This window comes from Mus caroli, unplaced genomic scaffold (genome assembly GCF_978045245.1).
Source record: "Mus caroli unplaced genomic scaffold, Mus_caroli_1 scaffold_3, whole genome shotgun sequence".
In the NCBI taxonomy this organism is placed as follows: Eukaryota; Metazoa; Chordata; class Mammalia; order Rodentia; family Muridae; genus Mus; species Mus caroli.
The window spans coordinates 51,467,270-51,494,868 of record NW_028227258.1 but is presented as its reverse complement, the minus strand read 5'-3'; the positions used below and the strand labels follow the sequence as shown (position 1 = coordinate 51,494,868).

Sequence of the window (27,599 nt, the reverse complement as noted above, 5' to 3'; positions counted from 1 at the left end):
GGGGCGGGGGTGGGGGGAACTTGACTTAGGAGTCAAAAGCTGAAACTTGTTCCTTGTGGTTTGAATGAGCAAGGCCCCCAGAAGCTCATATATTTGAAAGCTTGGTTTCCAGTTAGTGAAACTGTTTGGTAAGGATTAGGAGGTGTGGCTTTGTTGGAGGAGGTGTGTCACTGGAGGTGGGCTTTGGGGTTTCTGAAGCCCACACCAGGCCAGTTCTCCCACACCACCTCTATCTAGGCTTCAGATCAGGATGTAAAGCCCTCAGTGACTGTTCCAGTGTCATACCAGTCTTCTTTCTACCATGATGGTCAAGGCCTAACCAAGACCCCAATTAAATGCCTTCTTTTAAGAGTTGCCTTGGCTGCATGATGGTGGTGTGCACCTTTAATCTCAGCACTCTGGCAGTGCTGAGGCAGAGGCAGGAGGATCTCTGGGAGTTTGAGACCAGCATGGTCTACAGAGCTAATTCTGAGACAGACAAGGCTACACAGAGAAACCTTGTCTCAAAAAGTTGCCTTGGTCATGATATTGCTTCTAAACCCTTGTTATGGCTTCCCGTTGCTCTTGAGAGAGGGCCCACATTTCTGGCCTACGTGTTATACAGCAAACCTGCAGGATTTCTCTCAGTTCCCATGTCAAGCTTTCTCTGCCCCTGGGCTTGCCCTCTTCTTCAAACAAACTTTTTCCTCCTTCTCTTTATTTATCACTGTAGGCTTATGATAGATAGATAGATAGATAGATAGATAGATAGATAGATAGAGCCACTTAATATTAAAATATTAAAATTAATATTCTATTTCTTAGAAACTAAGAAAGATCTGAGCATGCTCAGGTTAGAGTAGCAACATCAGGTACTCTGAGGTAGATCAAGGGGCTAAGGCACAGCCAACAAGAGGAAGAAACTGGGTGTGCCTCTGTGTTTCACCTTGCTGGACTGGAGGTAGATGGTAGGGAAGTCAGGAAGCTATATATCAACCAGCTATTGAGCTGCATGCTTCATCTTCATGATTTATGCTCATCAGTAAGAGGGAGGATTATTTAATAGATGAGAACACTGAGGCTTGGAGAGCACCTTGGCCAACATCAGGAACCCTTCAGTTGACAAGACTAGGATTCAAGTTCAAAACTGTTTATCCCCAAAGTTCTCAAATCTATAAGCAAACATATCCTTGAGAACTCACAAGTTCTTCCAATCTAATCCCACTTCTTTTTCCAGAAACATCACTTTACAATGCTACATTTTATCAGAAAGGAATGGCAGGAGAGCCAGAGTCTTGTCCTGTCTGTTCAGGCTTACTCTATCCACCTGGCCCAATGGCTACTCCTCACTCCCTACCACATTGGCTCTTGAACAGCCTTTAAATTCATTTTGTGTCTGGTCCTGTATCCTCCAAACCCTCTCACACCATGGTTAGAAACATCCAGAAGGAAAATGTGACCAAATCACTTCAGTGCTCTAAACCCTTGTTATGGCTTCCCGTTGCTCTTGAGAGAGGGCCCACATTTCTGGCCTACGTGTTATACAGCAAACCTGCAGGATTTCTCTCAGTTCCCATGTCAAGCTTTCTCTGCCCCTGGGCTTGCCCTTTTCTTCAAACAAACTTTTTCCTCCTTCTCTTTATTTATCACCGTAGGGTTATAATAAATAGATAGATAGATAGATAGAGCCACTTAATATTAAAAAGTCAGTCTTGTGTCAAGCACGGTCATGTACACCTTTAATCCCAGTGCTTCAGAGGCAGAGGCAGGTGAAGTTCTGTGAACCTGAAGCCAGCCTGGTCTACTTAGTAAATTCCAGGTTAACCAGGAATATATAGTGGCACCCTGTCCAAACAAATAAAAGCCTTCCTTGACTTTATCTGCTTCTGCCTCCTTCTGCCTCCCAAAGGGTTGGGGTTAAAGGTGTGTGCCATCACTGTTCGGCAACAGTCAGTATTATTATCAAAATAGAACATAACAAACCAAATCCCTCCCAAATGACCCAGCTCCCCTGACAGCATCGATTCCCTTGTTGAAAGAGACATCTAATGCTGATGCACTCCACAGTATCAGCTATAAATAACGCTTGAAGTTTAATGAATAATTAAAGGACGCTATAAGTGGGTCACGTTTGCATTCTGGGGTTTGCTAGTGTTGTCCCCGCTGAAGACACTTCATGTCCCACAATCACAGCATGTTTGATTGATCTCTAGTGCCAGAGGCATCGCTCTAGATTCTTCGTGACCCCTTGACCAGTGTTGGGGATCTGGGACTGGACTCAAAGTCTTGAACATACTAGGCAGGCATGTGCATTACCACTAAGCTATAAACCATAAGCTGGTCTTCTTTCTTCTTAAACATTTTTGCCAGGTAGTGGTGACGAAAACCTTTAATCTAAGTATTTGAGAGGCAGGGGCAGATGGATCTTTGAGCTTGAGGCCAGCCTGGTCTCTAGAGCAAGTTCCAGGATAGCTAGGGTTACACAAAGAAACCCTGTCTCCAAAACAAAACAAGACAAAAACAAAAACAAAAAGAAATGAAAACAAAACCAACAACAAAGCTTCTTTTAGATGTATTTATTTTTATGTGTCTGGTGTTTTGCTTACGTCTATCTTTGTGCACCACATGCATTCCTGTTGCCTGCAGAGACCAGAGAGGGCATTAGATACCCTAGAACTGGAGTTATAGACAGTTGTGAGCCACTCTGGAGGTGCTGAGGCTCTAACTCCAGTCCTCTGGAAGAGCAAGCCAATGCTTTTAAGTTCTGAGCCATCTCTGCAGCTGCCTTTGTTTTTTGTTTGTTTGTTTTGTTGTTGTTGTTGTTGTTTTAAAAGACAGGGCTACACTGTGTAGCCCAGTGTGATGGTTTGTATACATTTAGGGAGTGGCACGATTAGAAGGTGTGGCCCTGTGGGAGTAGGTGTGTCACTGTGGGTGTGGGCTATAAAACCCTCATCCTAGCTGCCTGGAAATCAGTATTCTGCTAGCTCCTCCTGCACCATGCCTGCCTAGATGCTGCCATACTTCTTGCCTTGATCATTATGGACTGAACCTTTGAACCTGTAATCCAGCCTCAATTAAATGTTGTCCTTTATAAGACTTAGGTCTTGCCTTGGTCATGGTGTCTGTTCACAGCAATAAAACCCTAACTAAGAATTTCAGGTCAGCCAAGGGTATGCAGAGAAACCCTATCTTGAACAACCAAAATAAGTAAGTAAGTAAATATATAAATAACGTGTGTTGTTTGAAGGTGGCGGTGTGGAGCAGTAAAAAGCTTGGGGCTGGGTTTGAGCACCAATCTCTCCAGGTTCAAGCTAGGGAATGAAGGTGGAACGCTTAACCCCACTGAGCCTCCAGTTTCTCACTCTGCAATGGAAACCACAATGCCAACTGTACTCGGCTCCTGTGTAGGTTCGAGACAAGTGTTCCACGTATCCATCCAGCACAGGGCCAAGTCTCTAAAAGGCACATCAGAAATACGTGTTCAGCTGAGATTCATTCAGATGCCAGTGGCCCCAATAGGCTCATATAATTGAGATCTTGATTAGTAGATCAAGTGATCTACTAATTAGTAGACCTGTTTGGGAAGGATTGGGGGTGGGGCTTTGTAGAAGAAGGTTTTAAAAGCCCACATGAGGCCCAGTTTCCTGCTTGTGGATTAGATATAAGATCTCAGCTACTGCTCCAGGACCATGCTTGCCTGCCTGCTGCATGGAGTCACCCTCTGCTTTCTTCTCTGAACCTGTAAGCAAGCCCCAGGGTATGCATCTCTTCGCACCAATAGAAAGTAACGAAGACATGGGGTCTCAAGGGATTTAGGGGATCTCATTCCCAAGTCAAAGCGCTCACCCCACTCCAACCTCTCCAAACCACAACAGCATGTCAGGCAAAACCAGTTCTAGAAGTTTGGCACCAAGGCCAGTGATACAACCAATACTTTATACGTTGTGTTCTAATCAGGTTGATGAAGTTTATGTGGTCACTCAAGATTCCACAGAGAAAATACAATTGTGTGGTTTGTTTGGCTTTTTGTCTTAAAACAAACAAACAAACAAACAAAAAACCTGCTAAGCCATTAGATGCCCGTCATCCTTCATCTACCTGCCTCTATTGCTTTCATGTTTCCTTCTCACAGATGTCTGTCAGTCAATGGTAAGCTTAGGTCAGACTAGGCCAAAGTAGAGGTCACATCCAGTAGTCCTTACTCCCACCCCTGCCTCCATGGGGTCCTCCTCCTCCCTCCAGCCTCAGCAGCATCACAGAACACTACCCAGAGTGCACCTCGGCCCCTTCCGCGGGAGACTTGTGTGCTGTTTCCCAAACTCACGAAGTGCAGTTCTCAGTGGACTCCGAGATGCTGTCATCGACCTCCAAGTTGGCTGAGAGGCTGGCAAAGCCGTGAGGTAGCTCATCCCACTCATCAAATCGGATGCCAGTGCCGAGGGAGTAGCGGCCCTCCGCGCAGGGCTTGCAGGACTGGTCCTTCATATCCAGAAATTCCCCGGCATTGCAAGAGAAGGCTGAAAGGCAGAGCAGGGACAAGGGAGGGGTGCTGAGATCGCTGTGGTTTCTGGAGGAGTGATGGCTGAAGGCAATCTAAAGCTAGGACCTCGGGGTCAAGATCTTGGGGTCTGGACTACTAAAGATTGGGGCTAAGGGACATCTTGTATGATGGTATTTGTACAGAATAGTCATAGAGACATAGGGCAGACTTGTGGTTACCACAGGTGAGGTAATAGACTGCAGAAAGACTGTCACTAGGAACTATCTTTTCAGACTCTTAATGCCCCCAAACTTGAGTGGTTATGAGTTGCTGCGAAGACTCAGGTGGTGGTGGCTCACGCCTTAATCCCAGCACTTGGGGAGGCAGTAGCAGATGGATCGCTTGAGTTCTAGAACAGCCAGGGCTATACAGAGAAACCCTGTTTTGAAAAACAAACAAAACAAAACAAACAAACAAACAAAAGAATGGCTGTGAAGATTATAACAGCCCCCAAATTTGCTCAATAAGGGGTGAAATTCATTGTGTGTAAGAAGTAGTGTCTGTGGAAGCAGAGGAAGGATTGTTGTCAGTTTAAGATCAGTGTTATCTATACAGAAAGGCTACCCAGAGATCCTATCTCAATTAAGAAAAATAGAACACAACAGCCTAGTAAAAATAGTTGTGTCTTTTTTTTTTTTTTTTTTTTTGGTTTTTCGAGACAGGGTTTCTCTTTATAGCTCTGGCTGTCCTGGAGCTCACTTTGTAGACCAGGCTGGCCTCGAACTCAGAAATCCGCCTGCCTCTGCCTCCCGAGTGCTGGGATTAAAGGCGTGCGCCACCACGCCCGGCTAGTTGTGTCTTAATAAAGCTAATATTTTTATAAAGAAAGGATTTAAAATCAGGCAAGGTGACAACTCTCCTGTAATTCTAGACCTGTTGAGAGAGAGAGGGAGAGAGAGGGAGAGAGAGGGCGAGAGAGCAGGTTCTTCTTTGCTGGGGGACTTTGGGGCACATCTCTGATGACCTGTTTCCTTGAAGGTGCTTCAGCTATTCTTAAAGTTCCAGCCAGGAGGATGCTGGGCCTTCTGGACCGTGTAAGGTCCTTCACCCTTCATTCTCCTTATCCTATGGCCTCTGCTTCTTCATTTTAGATTCTACTATTGCCATTGGAGCTGAGTTTCTCAGCATCTGCTAAACCATTTCGATGCCTTCCTGACTGCCTGATTTCCTGTTTTAGTTCATGCTATAGCCTTAGATATCTTTCTATAACATGGATTTGTATTATTAGTCCCCCACCCCCAAAGATTTGTTTATTTATTATGTATACAACGTTCGGCCTGCATGTATGCCTGTAGGCCAGAAGAGGGCCCCAGATCTCATTATTGGTGGTTATGAGCCACCATGTGGTGGCTGAGAATTGAACTCAGGATCTCTGAAAGAGCAGCCAGTTTCCTTAACCACTGAACCATCTCTCCAGACTTTCTCTCTCTCTCTCTCTCTCTCTCTCTCTCTCTGTGTGTGTGTGTGTGTGTGTGTGTGTGTGTGTGTGTGTGTGTGTCAGTGTCTCTTTTAAAATAAGTGCTTGTTTTGTTTTGGTATCACATAGTCAGATTACAGAGATTAGAGATTAGACAACAAACAGTGTGGCACAGCTTTTGGGTTATGGCATCGAGCCTGGAATCCTGACTTTTACAATTTCCTGGACCCTAACTTTCCAGCCTGGCTTGCTGAAGCTTTCTCTGTGCTGAGTTCATGCCTAACCCCAGCCCTGCTGTGTCTCCAATTTTCCATCACCAAATGTCTGCTTTGGTCCTCCTAGCTACTCCTTATCATAAGCATCCTTAGTTCTGATTCTTTCTCACATTGTACTATCATGTTCTATCTACCTGGTGTCCTTGAGGCCCTGGGCTCCCCCAGGAAGTGACTGGCTCAGAGCGGAGACTGCCATCACAGGAACACCATAAAGGTTTGCAGAAGAGATGAACTGAATTATCTTTCTATGTCCTCAGTGCTTGTAGGCAGGACTCACCCAGCATAAGTACATCATGTGTGCACATAGTAGGTGCTTACATGTGCTAGGAGCTCACTAATGTCTACTGAGTCAACTGAAGATTGCTCCTTTATTTCTATTAGTTATACCTCAGTTCTCTCCAGATCTCAGTCATAACTGTGTTTCAGTGTTCAAATTCCCTGCACCAGACAGTGGGTTAAAATGGTGTTGAAATTTGAATGTGCTTAATCTGCTTTGCAACTCTTTAAATAACCCCTCAAGTCTAGTCCCTGTTATTTATTGCTACTCCCTTTGCATCCTAAAAGAACAGGGCACTGGGAATAGTAAAATTGTAAAGACAGTCAGAGAGGTGGGGTTAGAGCTACAAGTCACAGCCTTTCTGGTCACATCGACAGTGGGAAGGACCTAGCTCCCTGAAATGATTGATGCCCAGTGCATTTTAAAGCCCGGACCTGCACAAGCTCATTTTCTTTGGTTTTCCTTCCAAGAACAAAAGCAAACTGGAATATTGCCTAATGACTGCTGTAGCTGGTAGATGCAGGTCAGAGAGAAATGCACAGACAGGCAGAAAAGAAAAATGAAGGGTGTGTGTGCATGAGCATGCACTCAATAGTGCACCTGTGTGTGTGTGTGAGAGAGAGAGAGAGAGAGAGAGAGAGAGAGAGAGAGAAAGAGAGAGAGAGAGAGAGAGACAGCCAGAATTGTCTATATCCTATTAATTGGATCTGAATTTTTTTTAAAAAGTGAATTCAGATACGTAATTTGAATTAAATAACCTTTCTTTCCTGCCTCCTCCTCTTCCTCTTCTTTTTCTTCTTCTCTTCCTCTTCTTTGTTTGTGTGTGTGTGTGTGTGTTTGAGTGTGTGTGTGTGTGTTTGAGACATGGCCTCTCTATGTAGTCCTAGTTGTTCTAGAGCTCATGATGTAGACCAGGCTGGCCTCTAACTCACAGAGCTTCATCTGCCTCTGGCTTCCAAGTGCTAGGCTTAAAGGCAGGAGCCACCACTCCTGGCTAAATAAAATTTCTGCAGCTGTACCACATTTCAGAAGGGCTGGGGGCAGAAAACTAGGGGGGGGGGGAATCTGATGTCTGTGCTGTCAGGAAGAGCCTGGCTTGGATGGCAAGAGGCTTAGATTAGAGGTCAGAGCTAAGTATCAGGGAGACCCTAGAACAGAAAGGCTGCTTACAGCACTCGGTGCCCTTGACGGGGTCTGGGAGGCTGGTGCACAAGCCCGGGCTGTGTGGCACGGCGACCCTCCACCTGGAACCTGTGCTGTCACACGCTGTGTACTCAAAATGGTACTCTGACTGCAAGGGAGAGAACAGTGGGCAAATGGTCCATCATCAGAGATCAAACATTGACAGTTTTCTGCCCAGTATGAGGGCTACTGACACCTTTCATTACAGTAATGGCCCAATGACCCTGGCAAAGAGCAAGGCATCATGGTACCCTGTGGTTACAGGGCCCCTAGGAAAACTACAATAATTTGGATTATTTTTCCCCCACCTGCCTGTGGTCTAGTCACTTAGAACATTTGTGAGTGAGTGAGTGTGTGTGTGTGTGTGTGTGTGTGTATGATTCTCTTTGCTGTTGTGTTTACATAATGTCCCAATGGATGGTAGGAATGGGGTGATTAAACAACAAACTAAGGCTGGCCATGTAATTCACAGCTCAAAGTCATCCTTTGGGATGTTCAAGTTCAGGGAGAAACTTGGCTACGTAAGACTGTCAAAAACAAACAAACAAACAAACAAAAAATCCAATAAGCTCAAAAAAATAAAAAACCAGCTAGAAATAGGAGTTCATCTAGTCCAAACAGAATTTACAAACAAGTCCCTGGGAAGCCAGCTCTTTTCTGGGATGAGACAGGGGTTGGGAAGTGGGGAGGTGGGAAAGAGTAGATCTTGGGGAGATGGGGAGGGACTAGAAGGAGTGGGGGGAGGGGAAGCTGTAGTCAGGATATATTGTATGAGAGAAGAATTCAAAACAAAAGAGAACAAGGACATTCTAAACGGAGAGGCTGCCCCCCCCAAAAAAAACAATTACAATTGGTATACAAGCTTTATTTCTAGCACTCTCTGCTCAGACAGACTCCGAAGCCCCCATTGCATCACACAAATGTCATTTTTAGCCCAGCAGGTGAGTCGCTGCCATCACATGCACCTGTCCACGTGTAACTCCAGGTGGGGGGGGGGAGGGGGCCTCGCCTTCCAGCTGCTTTATCTGAACTAGAACGTCAGGGAAACAGAAGTGCAGCCGCCAAATCAAGATGAAGTAAAACAAGCAAAAGCAAAAACAAAAGCAAAAGCACACTTACATACGGAGACACAGCGAATATGGCGGCGCCTTCAGCCGAGGCGAGCGCCCTCCGCACCTTAGAGTCTCCTGATAAACCTCAGAACCAAAAGATCGCTTTTGCTCTTCAAGTATTTCATGGTCCAAGTTTTGAGTCCACACCTATATTTTGTGTTACTGTATTTATAAGTGAAGCAAAATGTCCTCCTTCCAACCACACAAAAGGACAATTCTGCAAGATGCATAATTACAAGGAGCCTGCTAATCTGTCCTGTCAGGAGAAGGACAAAGCTTGACCTTTTTTTTTTTTTTTAAGCACAGTCTTATCTATCCTGGGATATGTAACTTATTTACTTAACATCTATAAAAATCAAAGTGTAAGGTGGTTTTTAAAGAAAAGCATTGTGTCATCTTTTAACTGACTAGAACTTTTTCTTATGTGCCATGTTTAAAACAATGGCCTGTCTCAGAAGCAGGGGGATCCCAGATTTGCTGAAATATGGATTTGAGCATGGTGTTTCCAATTCTGGGATTCCAGAAACTTAGTACAAAGAAAGAGTAATTGTAGGTTACATCTTCCTCTCCCCCCCCCCGTAAATATTTGCTGAATACATATTGTTAGCCCAGCATGTACAAGTTCTAGATGGACCAGTAAGTTTGGCTTGGACAGTGACCTGAACTTGACAGGTCACCTTCAGGCAAAAACTGAACAGAAAAAGTTGGGAGAATCGAGGCCTTTATGTTTGTTTGTTTGTTTGTGACAGCGTCTCACACAGCCTGGGTTGAGTTTTGACCTGTATATGTATTTTTAATTTTATTTTTGTGTATATGAGAGTTCTGCTTGTATGTTTCTCTGTGCACCATGTGTATTCTCATACCCCCCAGAGTCCATCTTAACTGCTGAACCGTTCTCCAGCCCCGATCTGTCTTTAAGAACTACCTTGATTTGTCCTGTGTGTTTATGTGTGGGTGCATGTACTATGCTGCATATGTGCAGGTTAGAAGACTTGCAAAACCTTTCAATGTGTGAGTCTGTCTTAGGGATTCTATTGCATGATAAAACACCATGACTGAAGCATCTTGGGGAGGGAAGGGCTTATTTGGCTTCCATAGCACTGTTCATCACTGAAGGAAGTTAGGACAGAAACTCAAAACAGGGCATGAACCTGGAGGCAGGAGCTCATGCAGAGACCATGGAGGGTGTTGCTTACTGGCTTGTTCAACACACTTTCTTATAGAACCCAGGAATGGCCCTCCCCACCATGGGCAGGGCCCTCCCACATCAATCACTAATTATGAAAATACCCTACAGGTTTGCTGTAGCCTAATCTTTTTAGAGGCATTTTCTCAACTGAGAGGTCTTTCCTCTCTGATGACTCTACCCTGTGTCAAGTTGACATAAAACCATCCAGCACAAGGTCCCAGGGATTGAACTCGGGTTGTCAGGCTTGGCAGCAGCTGCTTTCATGAAATGAGCCACCACTGGGTCTGGCCTTGGATTCTCTGTGTAGCAAAGGATAGCCTTAAATTCCTTGACCTTCTTGCCTCTGTCAAATGCTGGGATCTACAGATGCAAATCTGTACCATACCTGTCATCTGAAGCTTAACGTTTTACCAGAATCTGTAGCTTTGGATTTAAATGTTGGTTTCATTTAATGTAGGGAAAGAGAGAGCATCAGGATGAGAAAGAAAGGATGAGAGTTCATTGTGGCCTAAGCTACCAACCTTTCTAGGCCTCCTTTTCTTCATGATTTCTATCGTTTCCTTGTCTCCGAGATAACTAGCCTGTCGCTGGGAGGTAAGTTGGCCGACTAAGCATGTCTTGTTTTCAGTTCTAAAAATGACACTTTCAAAAGGGTCATGTTGCCAGAATGAGGGCTAAGTAAAATCCACAGGATGCACATTCAACAGAGATTTGGTACTGATGCAGAAAGGATTTTATCTGTGAACCCAGTTGCCCTGGCAGTTCATGTGGCGCTTTTACATCTCCCGAACCACATCTCATCTGAGCTTCGGGGCTTCCTAGGAGGCCAACAGGGCAGAGGCTGTTTTCTTCATTGTGGAGTTGGCTGTCCATGGGGTGAAATGGCTTGCTTGTCTTGTCCAAGGTCACACAACCTGTAAGTCACTGAGCCCAAACTCAGACTGGCCAGCAGGAATCCTCTCCCACTTTTGAAGGTCTGACAAAACACAAACTCACATTGAGCCAAGTTTCACAGCCAAGTCTAAAAATTAAATATGATGATATCAGTGGCCTGTCAGCAGCCAAGCTAGGTTCAATTCTGAGGCCTGAGAATTGGTGTGAAAATAGCTAATCTACTCAAGCAGATAATTTTAATTCACTCTAATTGCGTTTGGCCTTTTGAAGGCACAGGGGACAAATCTCTCCTTTTTCATTGGCTTTTACTTGGTGTCTCCGGGTGCTATGAGGCTAAGAGATTTTCTGGGAGAATGGTTGCTCTGAGCCTTAGAAAGTTTCCCTCCTAATGTGTGTTAATTTTCTCCATGCCACTTGGGGAGGGTCACAGCATCTGTGATTGCTAGCTCTGTTGCAGCTGCCGAAAGCCGAGCTGTGCTTTAAGATCACATCGTGAAAGACAAGCGTAGGCAGAGTTAGGGCAGAGAAGACCTGGCAGGCTCTCCCTGTTCTGCTCATTCTCCTATGAGCATATCAATTCCCCGAGGATTATTAGTGGCTTTTCTCGTCGCTCTGCCCAAATAGCTGACAGAAGGCAACTTAGGGGAGGAAGGGTAGACTTTGGTTTGTGCTCTGGGAAGACGTGGCAGCAGGAACGTGAGCCTGTGTGCTCCCATTTCAATGGACCAGAAAGCACAGAAAAGGGAATGTCATCCCGTGTCTGGCTTTCTCCTGCCCCTTCTTATTCAGTCAGGGACCCCATTCCATGTACTGATGCCAGTGTGGACATCCCCCTTAGTTAATTATTCTCTCTAGAAACATCTTCACAGATGTACCACTCAAAGGTGTGCCTCACCAATGTCCTGGGCATTTCTTTTCATTTTAGATTTTAAAAAAATGTTATGTATATGAAACTGCAGTCCATGTGGGTACTGGGGATCAAACCCTGGGGATCAACAAGTGCTCTTAACCACTGAACCATCCCTCCAGCCCCATTGTCCTAGGCTTTTCTTAATTCCATCAGTGTGATGCAATTCATCATCAAACAAACAATATTTAAATTCCCCAATCAGCTACTTTTGAAAGTGTACAACCAGCATATGCCACAGATTAACATACACACACACACACACACACACATCTATTTAGCACACAATTGCTTCCTCCCTCCATGCAGATGTGTGACACTCCAGTGTTGGGCACAACGGGATTGACTATTCCCTGTTCCTAGGAAATCAGTGAGAGGGTTTAGAAATGATTTATAGACCTTTAATTAATCCATGCTCCAGCTATCCCACACCACGCAGCCAAGTAGCACTCCTGGGGACTCAAGAAAGAAGAAAGGAAAGCCTTTAGGTTGGAGCTCCCTTCGCTTGGTACTGAACTATCTGTTGGTAGCAGTCAGGAACCCCATTCCATGTACTGATCTTCCAGGGTTTATATTCACTCACACAATGTTGTTTGGGTATAGCACAAATGGAAAAATAAATATCAGCCGGTCGGGATGGTATTTGAATGGCAGTCTGCCCGTCCTGGGACAGAGGTGCCTCTCAGTTGGTAAGGGTTCCTGCTCTAGGATTCTGGGTTTGACTCTCAGGGCTCACGTTGTAGCTTACACAATGTGTTAACTTCAGTTCCAGACTGAATGCCTTCTTTTGGCCTCCATTGGCACCATACACATGTGATGTTTATTCATACATGCAGGCAAAATACTCATACACATAAAATAATTTTTAAAATGTTAAATAGTTTCTGACAAGGTAGAAACTATTATCAATTAATCAATCAGTCAGTGTGGTGCTAGGGAACGAGCCCAGGAGCTGGAGCATGCTAGGCAAGTGTCCTACCCTAAGCAATGTTCCCAACCCCTGAACAGTTTTACAGAAGAAAGAATTGGGCTTCAGAAAGGTAGAAGTCACTTGCTCCTCATACCACATAGCCAGGAGATGACCAAGCTAGGATTGGACCCAGCCATTGGAATTGGAGTCTATGTGTAAGGCTGCCAGTGTTTCAGAGCAGCCGGCCCTTGCACCAATCACACTCACGGGTGTGTCTGGACCCCTACACTGCCTCTCAGGATGCTGGGGACTTGATAAGGAAAGTGTTTCACAGATCTCTCAAACAAAGGTCATAGCAGTGTGGAGCAGAAGGGCTGGTCACATGCTTGTCTCTTTATAGGGAACCACCTCAGCAGTGAACATATGCTGGTGCAGCCTGCCGTGTCCACTACAGCCCTCTGCTCTGGAAACGGTGGCCCTTTTAGGAAGACTTGGCATTAGGTGGACAGCTTGATGGGACTGTTGAGTGAGGTGGGTGGCTTGCCTGCCATGGGACTGCACGTCAGACACTCTCCTAGGATAAGTGAGAGATGAGATGAAGGGAGTGAGGACATCTGGTCACTGAGTAAGAGCCTGAAGTGGGTTGTTACTGAGTCAGGGGTGGGACAGAGAGGTGGAGCCACTGTCCAGAAGCCCTCCTTACTTCTCAGTTCTGCCTGGCCATAGCCCCACCCACCTGAGTCCACAGAGGTAAAACAATTATACTAAGGGAAAGAGCCGGGTCAGAGAGGGAAGAATGCTGGATGCATTCACATCTATGCTGTACCCTAAGTAGTTGGGATCAGAGAGACAGCAGAACTGCATCCGTGGAGGAACGAGATAGAGAAGGAGACAAGGGTTGTGTTCATGGAGACAGTTTCACAGACAGGTCTGTGGCATGCTGATGACAGTGCAGCAGGATGCATGTCCGAAAGCTAGTGAGCGGATCACTTAAAAACGGCTAATTTGGTGTTGTATGAGCATAGGGTTAGCGCTCCCCTAGACAAGGACAGAAGAAGCCCTTGGGCCTAATAATACGCATACAGTTAAGGTACTGCTACCATAGTTTGTGGCGTCTAACCACTGTTTCTGTGTACCTTGGTCTTCATATGGGTTCCCCAATAACTGGAGCAGGGGCTGTCCCCAAGCTGTTGCCTGTCTATGGATTCCATTCCCCTAACTGGGCTGCCTTGTCTGGCCTCAGAGGGAGAATGAGCACCTAGCCCTGCAGAGACTTGATGTGCCAGGGTGCAGGGATACCCAAGGGGTGGGGCCTTCGCCCTCTCAGGGGAGAAGGGGGGATGAGTGGAGGGGCTGTGTATGTGTGTGTGGGGGGGACAGCAATGGCAATATAAAGTGAATGAATAAACAAATTAATGGGAAAATGGCTAATTTGGGGACTGAAGAAATGAGTTGACAGTTAAGAGCACTGGCTGCTCTTCCACGGGATCTGGGTTTGATCCCCAGCACCCGCAGGCAGCTTCCAGCCATCTGTAACTCCAACTCTAGAGAATCAGACACTCTGTTCTGTTTCTCCAGGGACTGGGCGTAAAAGTGGTGCATAGACACACATGCGCATAAAACACACACAAATAAAAATGGCTAAGGTGGTAACTTCTGCTGTGTGTAAAACTAAAAAAAAATAACCCTACATTTTAGAATAAATTACATTAAGTAACTTATTTATGCGACACCATGTGTATGCGCATAGAGGTCAGAGGACAGTCTTCGGGAGTCATTTCTCTCCTAACACCGTGTGGGTCCCAGGGATTGAACTCGGGTCCTCAGGCTTGGTTGAAGGCACCTACACCTACTGAACCATCTCATCAACCCTATACTGTAAATAAAGGGGTGGGCAGATATCATGACTTGGTGTGGCAGCACAAACCTGTAATCCCAATACTCCGGAAGTAGAGGGGAAAAGATGGCAAATGCAAGACTCGTCTGAGATGAATTTTTAAATCTTTACATTTTAAAAGGATCTTGCCATGAGGCATGGAGAATATCCCAGCCTCAGAGTTAGTCTATTAAATATGCCTTCCAATGGAAATCTGATTACCTGGCAGTCTAAAAGCAAGAGACAGCTCCAATTATTTTAGGAAAAAATGTATTTTCAATTATCATTCAGTCTACTAAATTGAACTCAAAAAGACACCAAGCAGGAGCAGTGGTGACTCCCTGAGGTTCACCAGATTGTTATTAAGGCATTTTTAAAGCAGTTTTGTTGTAACTGTGCAAAAGAAGAGAAAGAGGAAAAGAGAAGGAGGAAGAACAAGAGGAGGAGGAGGAGGAAGAGGAGGAAGAAGAGGAAAATTGACTGCTAAAAATGTTTTGTTTTCAAGCATTCCATTCTTTTACAATTAAATCATTTAAACTCTGGCAATTTTGGTGCCATGGGCCTCTTCCACATTCTAGGGAGACACTCTCAGCAGTCAGTATGAGTCTGAAGCCCAGGATCTGAAAGAGTCCCAGTTTTCACAGAGATCATAGCTGAACTGTACGGTCTGCTGATGAGAATAAAGTAGAGAAGAGACAGGTCATAAAATACGAAGAAATGTAACTGCCACCCCACTCCCCTACCTTTTACCACACTCTCTCACTCCATCCACTATTTCTTCAGCAGAAGCCTTGATGCCTAAGGATTCTGCCAAAGACAGGAACACCTCTCTTAAGGCCAAGAGAGTCCAAGGTGTCACTAAACAGTGAACAACCCTGCTTCTTTTCTGACTGAGAGAGGTTTTAAAGGTGTGGCAAGCAGGCCTCCAAAGATACTTAGCTTTGCTGCTAGAAATAGAGAGGACAGATGGCTGGCAGAAATGCCTAAGGGACAAGACTAGACGGCCTAGTGGCCGTGGGGCATCCTATGCCCTCCTCCTTCCTGCCAGGGCAATCCTCTGGCGGGGCTGCCAAGGGTGCTGTCTACAGATGGCCTGGGCTGGCAGCAGAGTCCAAAGGCAGGCAGGGGGCCTGGTGTGATGACTTAATCAGTAAAGTATTCGCAGGACAAGCATGAGGACCTGCGGCCAATGTGAGACCAGGAACCTGAGTAAAATCCAGGCATATGTATGAAATTCTCAATGAATCAATAAAAATATTATATATCATTTTAAAAAGCCAGACATCTAATCACAGAACTGGGGAGATGGAAGTCAAGGATCCCCGGGCTTGCCAGGTGTCTCGTCAGCTGGGTCAGGAAGCTCCGGGTTCAGTGAGAGACCTAACTCAAAAAACTGAGATGGAGATAAGTCAAGGAGATGCCAGTGTCAGTCTTTGGCCACGCCCAGGCATAGACATGTGCATATGCACCTGTACAGACATGTTGTACAAGTGGGTAGATACATACATACATACACACACATACATACACAGCCAGATACATAGATAGATACATAGATAATAGATAGGATGTAATAAAAAAATTTAAAAGAAAAAGTATATTTGCTATAAGAAAGAAATAATTCATCCCATTCCCAGTTTTACTTCTCTCCTGTAGTTGTAAACCTATAACCCAAAGCTGACTTTCAGTTGGTCACAGCAAGGACCCTGTCTGAGACCCAGAAGCAGGTCATCTATCCATGTGTCAAGTTCCCTACAAATGCACATTGCATGCTGGGTGAAAGGTGGCCTGCGAGAGTTACTTTTGATATTTTGTTGTCTGTCTCTCTTTCCAGATTATTTTTCTGTGTGTGCATATGCTGAAGTGGTGACGGAGATTGAACTCTGGGGTCTTGCATGTGCTCCACCAGTGAGCAACATTTCCAGTTTCCTGTGTAGGTTTTTGTTAAAACAAACTGAAGGTCTGGGATGAGGCTCAGCTGAGCAGATGCTTGGCAATGCCCAGAGCCTTTGGGTTGTCCCTAGAACCACAAACAAGTACAAAGCAAAGGTCCTGTGCCACACCACCTCCAGCAGGATCAGTGTGACAAGTTCCACAGACTGAGGCGATCGACCTCAAAAGGGGGAGGCCTCCTGGAACCGGTTGTGGAACTCTTTGCCGGAGAAAAATTATTGAGCCATAGTCCTCATGGCAATCTATCTGTTTTGTTTTCTCTGATTCCTTTTCTTATTGACATGTTCCTGGTAGCCTAGGCCAAGATCTTAAGCGAGAATAATGGGACTAGGGATGGTTAAGAAACCATCCCTAGAGATGGGGTCACTAACATGACCTTATCCCCAGGGAAACCAATGCTTTACTTTCTAAATCATTTACAAAACTATTATGATAAAAACTTTCCCAACAATAAAATTCCATATGGCTACATGTGTGTCATCAGAGGTGGGTTTTGGTAAATGGTAAAGAAAGCCATAATTAGAAAGAATTAAAATAGTTTAAGTTTATACATTGAAGATTTATAAAAAATTAGGCATTAGATGTTGAATAATAATTGACCATATGGGGCTGGAAAGTTAGCTCAGTGGTTAAGAGCACTGACCATAAAGATTTATTAACCTGCTCTTGGAAATATGCCACTAGCTTTGGATGATTGCCTCACTGAATACATCCTTTTAGAATTGTTATATTTTGATGCTTTATATTAATAATGATGTTACCTGTTCTGTTTGTGATTCACTGAATACATAGTTTCAGAGTTGTAATGCTTGGATGATTTTTGTGCTTTACTCTTCCAAATTTTGATTTTTTGTTTGTTTGTTTGTTTTGGTATTTGTGATTATTTCACTGGATATAGTTACTAAGAGTTGTAATGCTTGGTCTTTTAATGTATAAAATCCCCTGCTTAAGAGCTGCAAAATATATTCAGATTCAAACTGCTTCTGTGTCTCTTTCTGTTTGTCACTATCAAATCCTTACCCACCTAGGTTTGAGGAGCCTCATTCCAGGGACCCCATACCTGAGTGGGGTAGTCCGTGGCAGTCCTGCACTATGCAAATGAGGCCTTTTTTTGGTTTGCTTTCAGGTGGTTGAGGTTGTTTTCCCATGTCTTTACCAATTTCTCTGCACAGTCCTTAACCATTTCTGCCACTGGACAGCGAGTTTCACCCAGGGTTTCCTTGTTTTAGACTACACTCCAGTGACGGTACCTGAGTCTCTCTTGCTGTTGCTTTTGGATAAGAGTCCCAGGATGGGACGGTCAGGTTTAAGACGATGAGTTCCTTTAAAACTCCTGTTCAAGAAGAGAAACTTACGGGAGGGGACAGATATCCCTTTAAAACGTTTTTGGTTTGTTTGTTTGTTTGTTCGAGAGAGTGTCTTAAGTAGCTCAGGCTGGTCTTAGACTTGTGAAGACTTCCTTATGGTAAGATCTAATGTATGATTTTGTAGGTTTGTTGTTGTTGTTGTTCTTTTGAGACAAGGTCTTGCTATGTAACCTAGGTTGGCATCAACCTACCTCCTGATTCTTAGAGGTGGAAGTATGAATGTATGCCACCATGTCAAGCTTTTATTAAATATATATTTCCAGATATCAAAATAGTACAGTGGGCCCTTGGGCTCATTACTGTTTTAATACTTTCCAGTTTCTGGTGTTCTCACTTCATCTACTTCCTACTAACTTCTACTCACTCCACTGGAGAGCATTTTATATACATCCTATTATTCCTTTGCAGTGAAATGTATATACTTACATTTGTGGTGCCTAGGTCCCAACCATGTCATTTTAGTGAATGAATGTTATTGAATAAAACATTAACAGCTTCTGAGAAGTGGCTGGTGAAAGAGTCTCCCCTATCCTCAGGAAGAACCTAGATCCAGGCAGGTGTCTCCCCTTCAGAGTCTTTGAATCCCAAAGCCAAGGTTGTGTGGTCCCAGTCACACCGGGAAGCAGACCAGCAGCGCCAGGGTTTGTCTTGGCGGCCTCGGGTTCTTGAGAACAAGTTCTTAAGCAAACCTGAGTTATTGCTGGAGCCAATAGTGACTACATCCCTGTTCTGAGGAAGGACACTTCCCGTTCCTCCAACACCCAGGTCATTTCTCCCTCCTCTCAGAGTTCCTGAAAAGAAGCTCCTTAGGACATAATAGTAAGATGTTTCAGGTATCAAGTGCCACTGAGCTGGGGACTCAGGTCCGTAGGTAGTTGCTTCTTGGATCCCACGGATTAATGGCAGGTACTGGCAGCCTTCTGTTCCCTCTCCGTCCTTCCACTCTTTGTCAGGAGACTTGCTGTTTACCGAGAAGTAGGAATAAAGCCCACTCTGCTCAGAAACTTGGAAAAAAATCAGAGAAATGTCACAGTTTGAAACATCAGTCCTCTCCAAGAGTCTTCTGGGCACACTGCCGGCTAAAGTGACCTTTCTTGAGTGACCTTCTTTATGTTTTTCGCACTGGGATTGACCCAGCTTGAGTTGTGGTGTGTGCATGAGTTGAGGCTCTGGAGCAAGGCAACCTGAATTCTCTTATCCATTATGAAGGTGGTGGTGGGAGGGTCTTTCCCTATTATTCTCTAGCTTGCCAGACAGGAAGGAGGGGAGGGATGGCAGCCACCTGCCTCCCCATCCTCGCCCTATTAGGACCACCTATACATCAGTAGTATATATGTCTGCTCATTGAAACTTCCTGGACAGTGTGTTTGGGTCTCTGTTACCTTCCCTCTTTCAGGGCTTAGTGTTCTAAGTATTAACTTAAGTACTGGTGCTGGGCAGGAGGCTCAGAGTTAAGAGCACTGGTTAGAGAGGTCCTGAGTTGGATTCCAAGAACCCACATGATGGCTCACAACTATCTATAACTCCACTTCCAGGGGATCTGATACCCTTTCCTGTCCATAGAGGGCAAAAGTCATAAGCATAATACATAGAAATACATGCACGCAAAATATTCATATACACACATAAATACATGAATGTAAAAATAAATTATTTGTCCCATTTGTTAGATGATAAACAAATTTCCTACAGGATATGGTTCTTAGCCTGTGCTTTATAGATCACCTCTGTGCATGACAGGGCACAGAATTCAGCCCTGTGTGTTTTCCTGGCCAGCAGACTCATACTTTCCATTAATTTTATTGCCACTTCCTCTCTACCCAGAAAAACATGTAAACATGTAATGACGGATTTGAAGTGTGAGGTCATTTAATATTTTACTAAACCAAGGCTATAATACTTTAACCAAGAGCCCAAGGATTTAAAAGGATAGCCCCGTCAAAAGGAAGTAGAAAGCTGTCTTTTTAGTGGGATTACATGTTTCTACCTCTCCTTAAGTGAAATTTGTTTACATTGAAAGTTTTACACATCAGAACAGGTAGGATGCCAGAGTCTTTCTGAGCCAAAGCTCACATGTAACCCAGGCTGACTATGGACTCAGTTCTGACCTTCCTGTCCTATCAGTGGTAGGATTACAGGCATGTAGCATCATGCCCATTTTAAAGTTAGATTGTATATCTCTGTTTGTGCATATGTATGTATGTATATGTGGGGAGGGGGTGGGAGTGTATCCCTGCTATGTGGTGATCAGAGGGCCACTTGAAGAAGCCAGTTCTCTCTTCCACCCTGTAGTTTTCAGGAATCAAATTCAGTTTGTCAGACTTGGCGGCAAATGCTGAGCCCCATGCTTGGTGTTATGTGGGACTGGAGAACATTCTACTGCCAACTGAACAACCTCATCCCAGAGTACCAGAGTCTTTACATGAATGTTGGGCACTAAAGGAGACTCATAGGGTTAAGGCAGACTTAGGGCTTTCCTGAATGCCCCAAGTGCAGTCTGCTAACATATAAGACCTCTTGCCCTCACAGACACCACCAGACCCAGGAACTACCAAGCAACAGGCCTCAAGTGAGCTGGTCCCAGCCAGCTGTCCCTTACCATGTGAGGTTGCCTAGCAACATGGTACCAGGATGACTGGGAGTCCCAGGTTAAGGAGTCTGGGAGAGAATCCTGGCCTTAGATTACTGATTCTTAGCATTGTTCTTAGCATTGTTCTTAGCATTGGTCAAAGCTTCTCCTTTGACCCAAACCCAAAAGACATCACTCACAGGCACTCCAGAGACACGCTACACAAAGTGTGGCCATAGTGGCTGGCCATAAGGATTTGTTGAATGACTGAATAACAAGAGCATCTCTGCAGCTGTGCAAAGTGATGGGATTCGAGCCTAGAGGTCTGGACCCTGCTCTTGTCCTAGCATGCTACCCTGCAGGGTTGTGGGTCCATCAGATCTCCCGAGTCTATAAATTGGATATGTCACACACTCGGCTAAGAGGACGAAACAGTCCACTTCACACCCGGAAATCTGGATGGCAACAACCATCTCTGAGGATGATGCTCAGAGTCTGTTCGGGAAAGTTTTTGGAAGCTAAAATTTTAAAGGTAGGTAAAAGAGGGATGAAACTCACCAGTGGTAGAACCCTTGCCTACACAGCGTGTGTGTGGCTTACGTTCAACCTTCTAGTACAGAAGAAAGGAAAGATCAGAAAGAAATGAAGGAAGGAAGGGAGGAGGAAGGAAGGAAGCGAGGGAGGGAGGGAGGGAGGAAGGAAGGAAGGAAGGAAGGAAGGAAGGAAGGAAGGAAGGAAGGAAGAAAGGAAGGAAGGGAGGGAGGGAGGAGGGAAGGAGAGAGAGAGAGAGAGAGAGAGAGAGAGAAGAAAGAAAGAAAGAAAGAAAGAAAGAAAGAAAGAAAGAAAGAAAGAAAGAAAGCAAGCAAGCTGCCTCTTACTAGGACATACCTGAGGGGGACCCTATCGGGCACCTCAGACTTCTGGTGACCTTGTCAGGGAGCAAGAGCAAGAGAAGGAGCCCTTGACATTGCTGCCTATCATGACGACCTGCGGTGACAGCCTCCTCGCCCTCACTGGATCTTCCTGCCTGACTCACCCTCTTGCTAATCCAAGTCTTCTCATACATATGGAATAACATCTGTCCTCTCCCTCAGTTTTTCACCCCAACAACACCCCCCCCCCAGAGCTAATCTCCCACAGACAAAGGCTGGTTGCTGACACTTGGTAACCACGGCCAGGTGGCCAGGTGCAAAGGGCTTTTCAGTGTCAGCCATAAAATGTCCCTGGGATTGAAAGGGCTTTGTCACCAAGAGACAAAATGCCACTTTAGGAAACCCCATCATTTTCTGACAGGTGAGAGGAGGGCACACATCTGTCCAGGGGGTGGGGCTCTCGGACACTGTACTTCAAAGATGGGTTTCTCTTGTTTTTTAATGAGTGCAACGTGTTCCATTCGATTGTTTTTGCGTGAGCTTGTAACTGGACTCGAGAACACCGGGTCAACGAGGGCCTGGCCCAAGAAAACCTGTCTGAGGACATGGTCTGTCTGGATGTCACCTGTCTGAGACTGGGAACTTCGGCATGGAGGACATGTGTCTACAGATACAAGTCAACAGGGCTTTAATTCCACTACAGTTACAGCAAACAATTCCCAGCTGGTACAACCCCACAATAGAAGAGTATTCCTCGAGCTGGGGTTCCTACGTCCCCAAGGACACCCATATATGCTTTCAAGTCTCCTCAAAACCTTTTTTTAAAAAAACTATTTTTAAAATCAATCATAGGTTCTCTGGGCCGAGAACATGGCTTGTTTGCCTAAAATAAACAAGGACTCTAGGCAAACAGAGTTCAGCCACCAGGGGTCATGGCAGGTACCTACGATCCTAGCAGTGGAGAGATGAAGACAGAAATATTACAAGTTCAGAGTTATCCTGTATTACACAGTTTGAGTTTGAGGCTACACTGGGCTACATAAGACCCTGTCTGGGTGTGCTAGTGCACACCTTTAATCCCTAGCACTAGGGAGGCAGAGGCAACAGGATCTCTGTGAGTTCTAGACCAGCCAGGACTACGTGGTGAGTCCTTGTCTCATAAACAAACAGCAAAGCCACAAATAAAATAACAATGAAAACAATCACAGACAAGCAAACAACAATTATAAGTTCTCAAGCCTGAAAGGAAAATAGACATTCTGGGTGTTCCCTAACACCATCGACCTCCTCCACCAAAGTGGATGCAGCAATGGATGTATCGCTAACCACTCAAATCCATTGCCCGACCTCAGGGTCAAGTGGCATTGTATGTTCTGTAGCTTTGAATGTGTAGTGCTGTGTCCATTATGTAGTGTCATATACAGGATGCGACATCATTCAGAGTGTCCCTGTCTTGATCCTCCCACCCCTTCCTTCCTACCAGGTCTTCTCTGTCTTTGTAGCTTCTGGGTGGACTTAAACCACAAGCTTTTGCTGTCTCACAGTTTGGGAGCCCTTGAAATGAAGGACTCGGCAGGAGAGATGCCTGAAGCTGACAGGGAGAAAATGTTCTGCATTCCTGTCCTAGCTTGTGGTGGCAATCTGCAATCTGGGGCATTCCTGCGTTTGTTACAGCATAACACTGCGTTTTGGGTTTTTGTTTTTTTTTTTTAGTCAGTGTCCACTTGTAACACCAGGCTGACCTAGAACTGATAATTCCTCTGACTCAGACAGGTGGTACCATACCTTGCAAAACTCCTATCCTCACGTGGCACTTTCACCGTGTGTGTACCCCTAAACTCCCCAACCCTCCTTAAGAGCATCAGTCAGATTAGGTCCTGCCCTAAGGATGTCATTTGGACTTCATCTGCAAAGACCCCATTTCTAGATCAGGTCACACTGGGGTACGCTCTGGATACCATTTACAGAAGTATCTGGAGGACATGAGTGGCCTCAATACAATGTCCACAAATCAAGTTCTCTATCTAGATAAAGACAAGCAAGGTTCTTGGTCCTGTGCTGTGAGATGTAGCAAGGGTTTCTTAGATAGAAAAAAAAAATTAAAAACGAAAAGATCAAAGCAGGGCCAAGCGTACGGCTGTAGTCCCAGCATTTAGACCCAAAGGCAAGAGGACATGCAATGTTGCCAGCCTGGAGTTAAACTGACACAGTCCTGTTTTTTCTTTTGCGTGTCCTATGCAATTACAGGATTTCCAAAAACTTCCATTCTTTCTCTAACTATTGTGTGTATTTTTTTTAAATTACACACACACACACACACATACACAGGGTTCAGGTTTCTAAGCTGACGACACACTCATCACATAGCTAGAGTTGACCTTGACCTTCTAATCTTCCTGCCTCCACCTCCCAAGCGCTGGCATCACAGGCCTGAACCAAGACACACAGCTTTATACAAAGCTGGGACTAAACCCAGGGCTCTGTGGCAAGCGCTTTACCAATTACATCACACCTCTGACTCCCATGGTTGTCTTCTTTTTCATGCTGGAAATACATTACTCCTCTATGTTCATTTGTTTGGAAACAAGATCTCACAAACCCCAGCTGGCCTCAGACTGGATATGTAGCCGGGGTTTTTACCCTCCACTGTCTGTTTGTTTGTTTCCAGAGCTGGGGATAAACCCTCCACCTTATAAACTCAGCGGGTCTGCCTCTGAGATGCACCCTCAGCCCCACCACAGCACTATTTTTGAAACAGAAGGGAGGGAGACAAGAGAGCTTAGAGACGGCTCCTGTCTTAGTCAGGGTTTCTACTCCAGCACAAAACATCATGACCAAGAAGCAAGTTGGGGAGGAAAGGGTTTATTCAGCTTACACTTCCATACTGCTGTCTGCATATCACCAAAGGAAGTCAGGACTGGAACTCAAGCAGGTCAGGAAGCAGGAGCCTATACGGAGGCCATGGAGGGATGTGTCTTACTGGCTTGCTTCCCCTGGCTTGCTCAGCATGCTTTCTTATATTTTTGGCTGTAAGCCTAGCCTTTAATGGCTGAGCCATCTCTCCAACCCCTCAGCTTGCTTTCTTATAGAACCCAAGACTACCAGCCCAGAGATGGTACCACCCACAAGGTACTTGATCACTAATTGAGAAAATGCCTTACAGCTGGATCTCATGGAGGCATTTCCTCACCTGAAGCTCCTTTCTCTGTGATAACTCCAGCGTGTGTCAAGTTTGACACAAAACCAGACAGAACAGCTCCTTAAATCAGAGCTTCCTCCAGGTTTCCTCCATAAATGTTGAGAGCTCCTGGGAGGCAGTCATGAGGAGAAGCCCCATTCAGCCACAGCTTTTGTTTAGGATAAGACAGCCAGGATATGGGGCTGGAGAGGTGGGAGGATCCAGGTTCAGTTCCCAGGACATTATATGGTGGCTTATGACCGTTTGTAACTCCAGTTCGAGGGGGATCTGAATCTCTCTTCTGGCAGGGGCATATGTGATATACAGACATACAAGCATACAATAATACAGCCATACACATAAAATAAAAACTTAAAAAAAAAAAAGGCAGCGATGGTGCTTTTAAAGCTGGCATAGGCCTTCAGGCTGTGGCGGTGGAGGAAGGACTGACTGGGCTCTACACAGATCAGCTATGAAGAGAGCAGCAGATGCCGGGCAGAATGTCTTATCAGTAAGCCAACAGGATGGGGCATACATGCCAGCTGTTCACTGAGCAGATGTTTGCTATGTCTTATACAGAGGGCTGGGCTCTGGGAGCCTTGACAAGAGGTTTTTGTTTTGTTTTGGTTTTTTTGCTTCTTTTAGGAACCAGGAGAACATCATTTCATCATTTGCCAGGAAAGGCCTCTGTCACTGAGCTTTATCCCTAACCCAGGAGCAATATGGTTTCATTTTATGGTTGTTCTTTTCCCCGTTTGTTCTTGTTCGTTCTCTTCTTTCTTTTCTTTCTTTCCTTCCTTCCTTCCTCTCTCTCTCTCTTACTTTCTTTCTTTCTTCCTTTCTTAAAGACAGACTCCCATGTAGCCCAGGATGGCCTTATACTAGCAAAGCAGCCAAGGGTAACCTTGAACTCCTAACCTTCCCCAGCCTCATGAGAGCTGAGTTTACAGGCATACACCACCAGGCGCGGCCTACAACCTGAGTTTTGAAAGATGCCACTTTTCTTCTTGGGAGTTTTGGGAGTGGAGGGCAGTAGCATCCAGACTGCAGGCAATGGAGAGCAGCCAGAGTCCTTAAAAGACTGGTTCAAGACCTGCTCACTGACCTCTTATGGAGAAGGGTAGAAAGTTTGTGGGGCAAACCCTGAAAGCATCAGAGGCAAAAAGCAACAGGAGGGAGCCCTGCCCCCTGCCCTCACTCCACCCTCCTCCTGTTTTCCTCAGCAAAACTGTAGTATTATCCACCATGCAAAGAAGAGGGACCTCGTGTGTGTGTGTGTGTGTGTGTGTGTGTACATGGATGCCATAGATGAATGTTGGGTGCCTTCAATAACTGTCTGTTAGCTTGCAGACAACTCTACTAGGCTCCTCCCAGTGACCTAGCAAGGCTTATATCCTCATCTGCTGCAGATGCAGGCAGCATAGAAAGGACTGAGCACCACCCCAGTCCTCTCTGTTCCCATGAGTTCCCAGCCAGTTCTCCCCTCCTCCCCACCATCTGCTTTTCTCCACCCTTAGGACTCTGCTCCTGCCTATCTGCCTCTACCCCTTTTCTAGGCCCTCACTCTTCCCCTCCCCTCCCCTCACCCCCTCCCCTCCCCTCCTCCCCCCTTCCCTTCCCTTCCTTCACTTCCCTTCCCTTCCACCAAACAAACCTCCTTTATACCAGATGTGTTTGCTTGGCATAATTACTCAGGGGACATCTTGGCACGGGCCTGCCAGGTACCTCCTCACCATATTATATTTTATAACATCGTCCACCTGATTTTTTTTTTTTTTTTTTTTTTGGAACAGTGTTGTCAATGAACCTGGAGCCTGCTGATTTGGGTTAGACTGCCTGCTCAGTAAACCCCAGGAATCCTCTGTCTTTTCCTCTCCACCAGTTCTGGAATTAACTCATGCTCTCTGGCTTGCTGATGGGGCCATCTATCTCTCTCCAGCTCTTTTTCTCTCTCTAAGACTTTTTTTTTTTTTTTTTTTTTGAAACAGGATAGCTGTGTGTTACCCTGGCTGGTATCCTGTAACTAACTACTTAGACCTAGCTGGTCTCAAACTTGCCTGGTCTATTCCTGCCTCTGCCTCCTGTACACTGGGATTACAAGTATGGACCACCACTCTCCCTCAAACAGGAACCTGACATGAGATCCTCAACTCACCCCCTCCTCCAAAGTCATGTTCTTTGTGACTTCTACTAGCGGGTGAAATGTCCCTTTATCCTGTACTGAAGCTGGTGAGAGCAGAGAGCACACCCCTGCTGCTTCTGTGACCCATGTCCCCCTCCCACCACCTGCCAGCCCACCCATCCTCACCCCAACCCCTTCAGGGCAGCGCATCACCCAGGACTGAGTGCACACAAGCACCTCGAACGAACGTTGTGGGAGCACAAGTGGCTTAGGTCCAAGAGTGAAATCTGGTAGAAGGAACTAGGGCGGGACACCAAACACACCTCACTTTCAGGACGGTTTGGAGGGCCGCTTAGCAGTCACTGGAGAGAACAGAACAGTCAGGGCACTCCTTTATTTTATGGCCACCGATAAACAAGCCGCCTAGTTTTCCCCTCTGCTCTTATCAGTGGCAGCATTTAGAACGGTTAATAGATGGTAATTAAGTACCATAGTCCCTTCTATTTAAATTTGAGACAAAAGAAATTACTGTGGTTTAAACGAAATGCTCCATTTCTACAGAGAATTGCACTTTTGGATTCTGATGGGAACAAAGACGTTTCTGCCTCAGTAACAGTTGGTTTTATGGAATTAGTAATTCCATTGTTGAAACAATGATACGCTCAGCTCTCTCTGCACCTGAAATGCTCTGCTACAGCTTCAGAACTTATCAAAATTTTACCATGTGTATGTGTATGTGTGTGTGTGTGTGTGTGTGTGTGTGCATGTGTGTGTATGTGTGTGTGTTTGTGTGTCTGTGCATGCATGCATGTGTGTACGCATGTGCACATGTGTGCATGAAGAAGAGGTTAGATCTTCTCTAAGCCTTCTCTACTTTGTGACACTGAACCTAGAGGTAGCCTGGTCATCAGCAGAACCCAGTGATTCTCCTGTCCCTGTGCCACCAACGCTGAGTTCACAGGTGTGCACGATCATGT

At 45.5% G+C, this 27,599-nt stretch overlaps 1 protein-coding gene and 1 non-coding gene across 3 annotated transcripts in view; one reads left to right on the top strand and one right to left on the bottom strand.

Moving 5' to 3' along the window:
• Elapor1 (endosome-lysosome associated apoptosis and autophagy regulator 1) overlaps positions 1-27,599 on the bottom strand; it is a 71,668-nt gene that overhangs the window by 24,201 nt on the left and 19,868 nt on the right. For both annotated transcript variants that reach the window (XM_029475414.2, XM_021157508.3), the window contains exons 2-3: positions 7,662-7,782; positions 4,307-4,499 (exon numbers count right to left, since the gene is read on the bottom strand). In XM_029475414.2, the coding sequence (XP_029331274.1) occupies positions 4,307-4,499; positions 7,662-7,782 (314 nt within the window). The remainder of the gene's footprint in view (positions 1-4,306; positions 4,500-7,661; positions 7,783-27,599) is intronic.
• On the top strand, positions 13,694-13,816 carry LOC115030800 (U6atac minor spliceosomal RNA). Its single transcript, XR_003836373.1, has one exon. It is a non-coding gene; the product is annotated as a U6atac minor spliceosomal RNA (small nuclear RNA).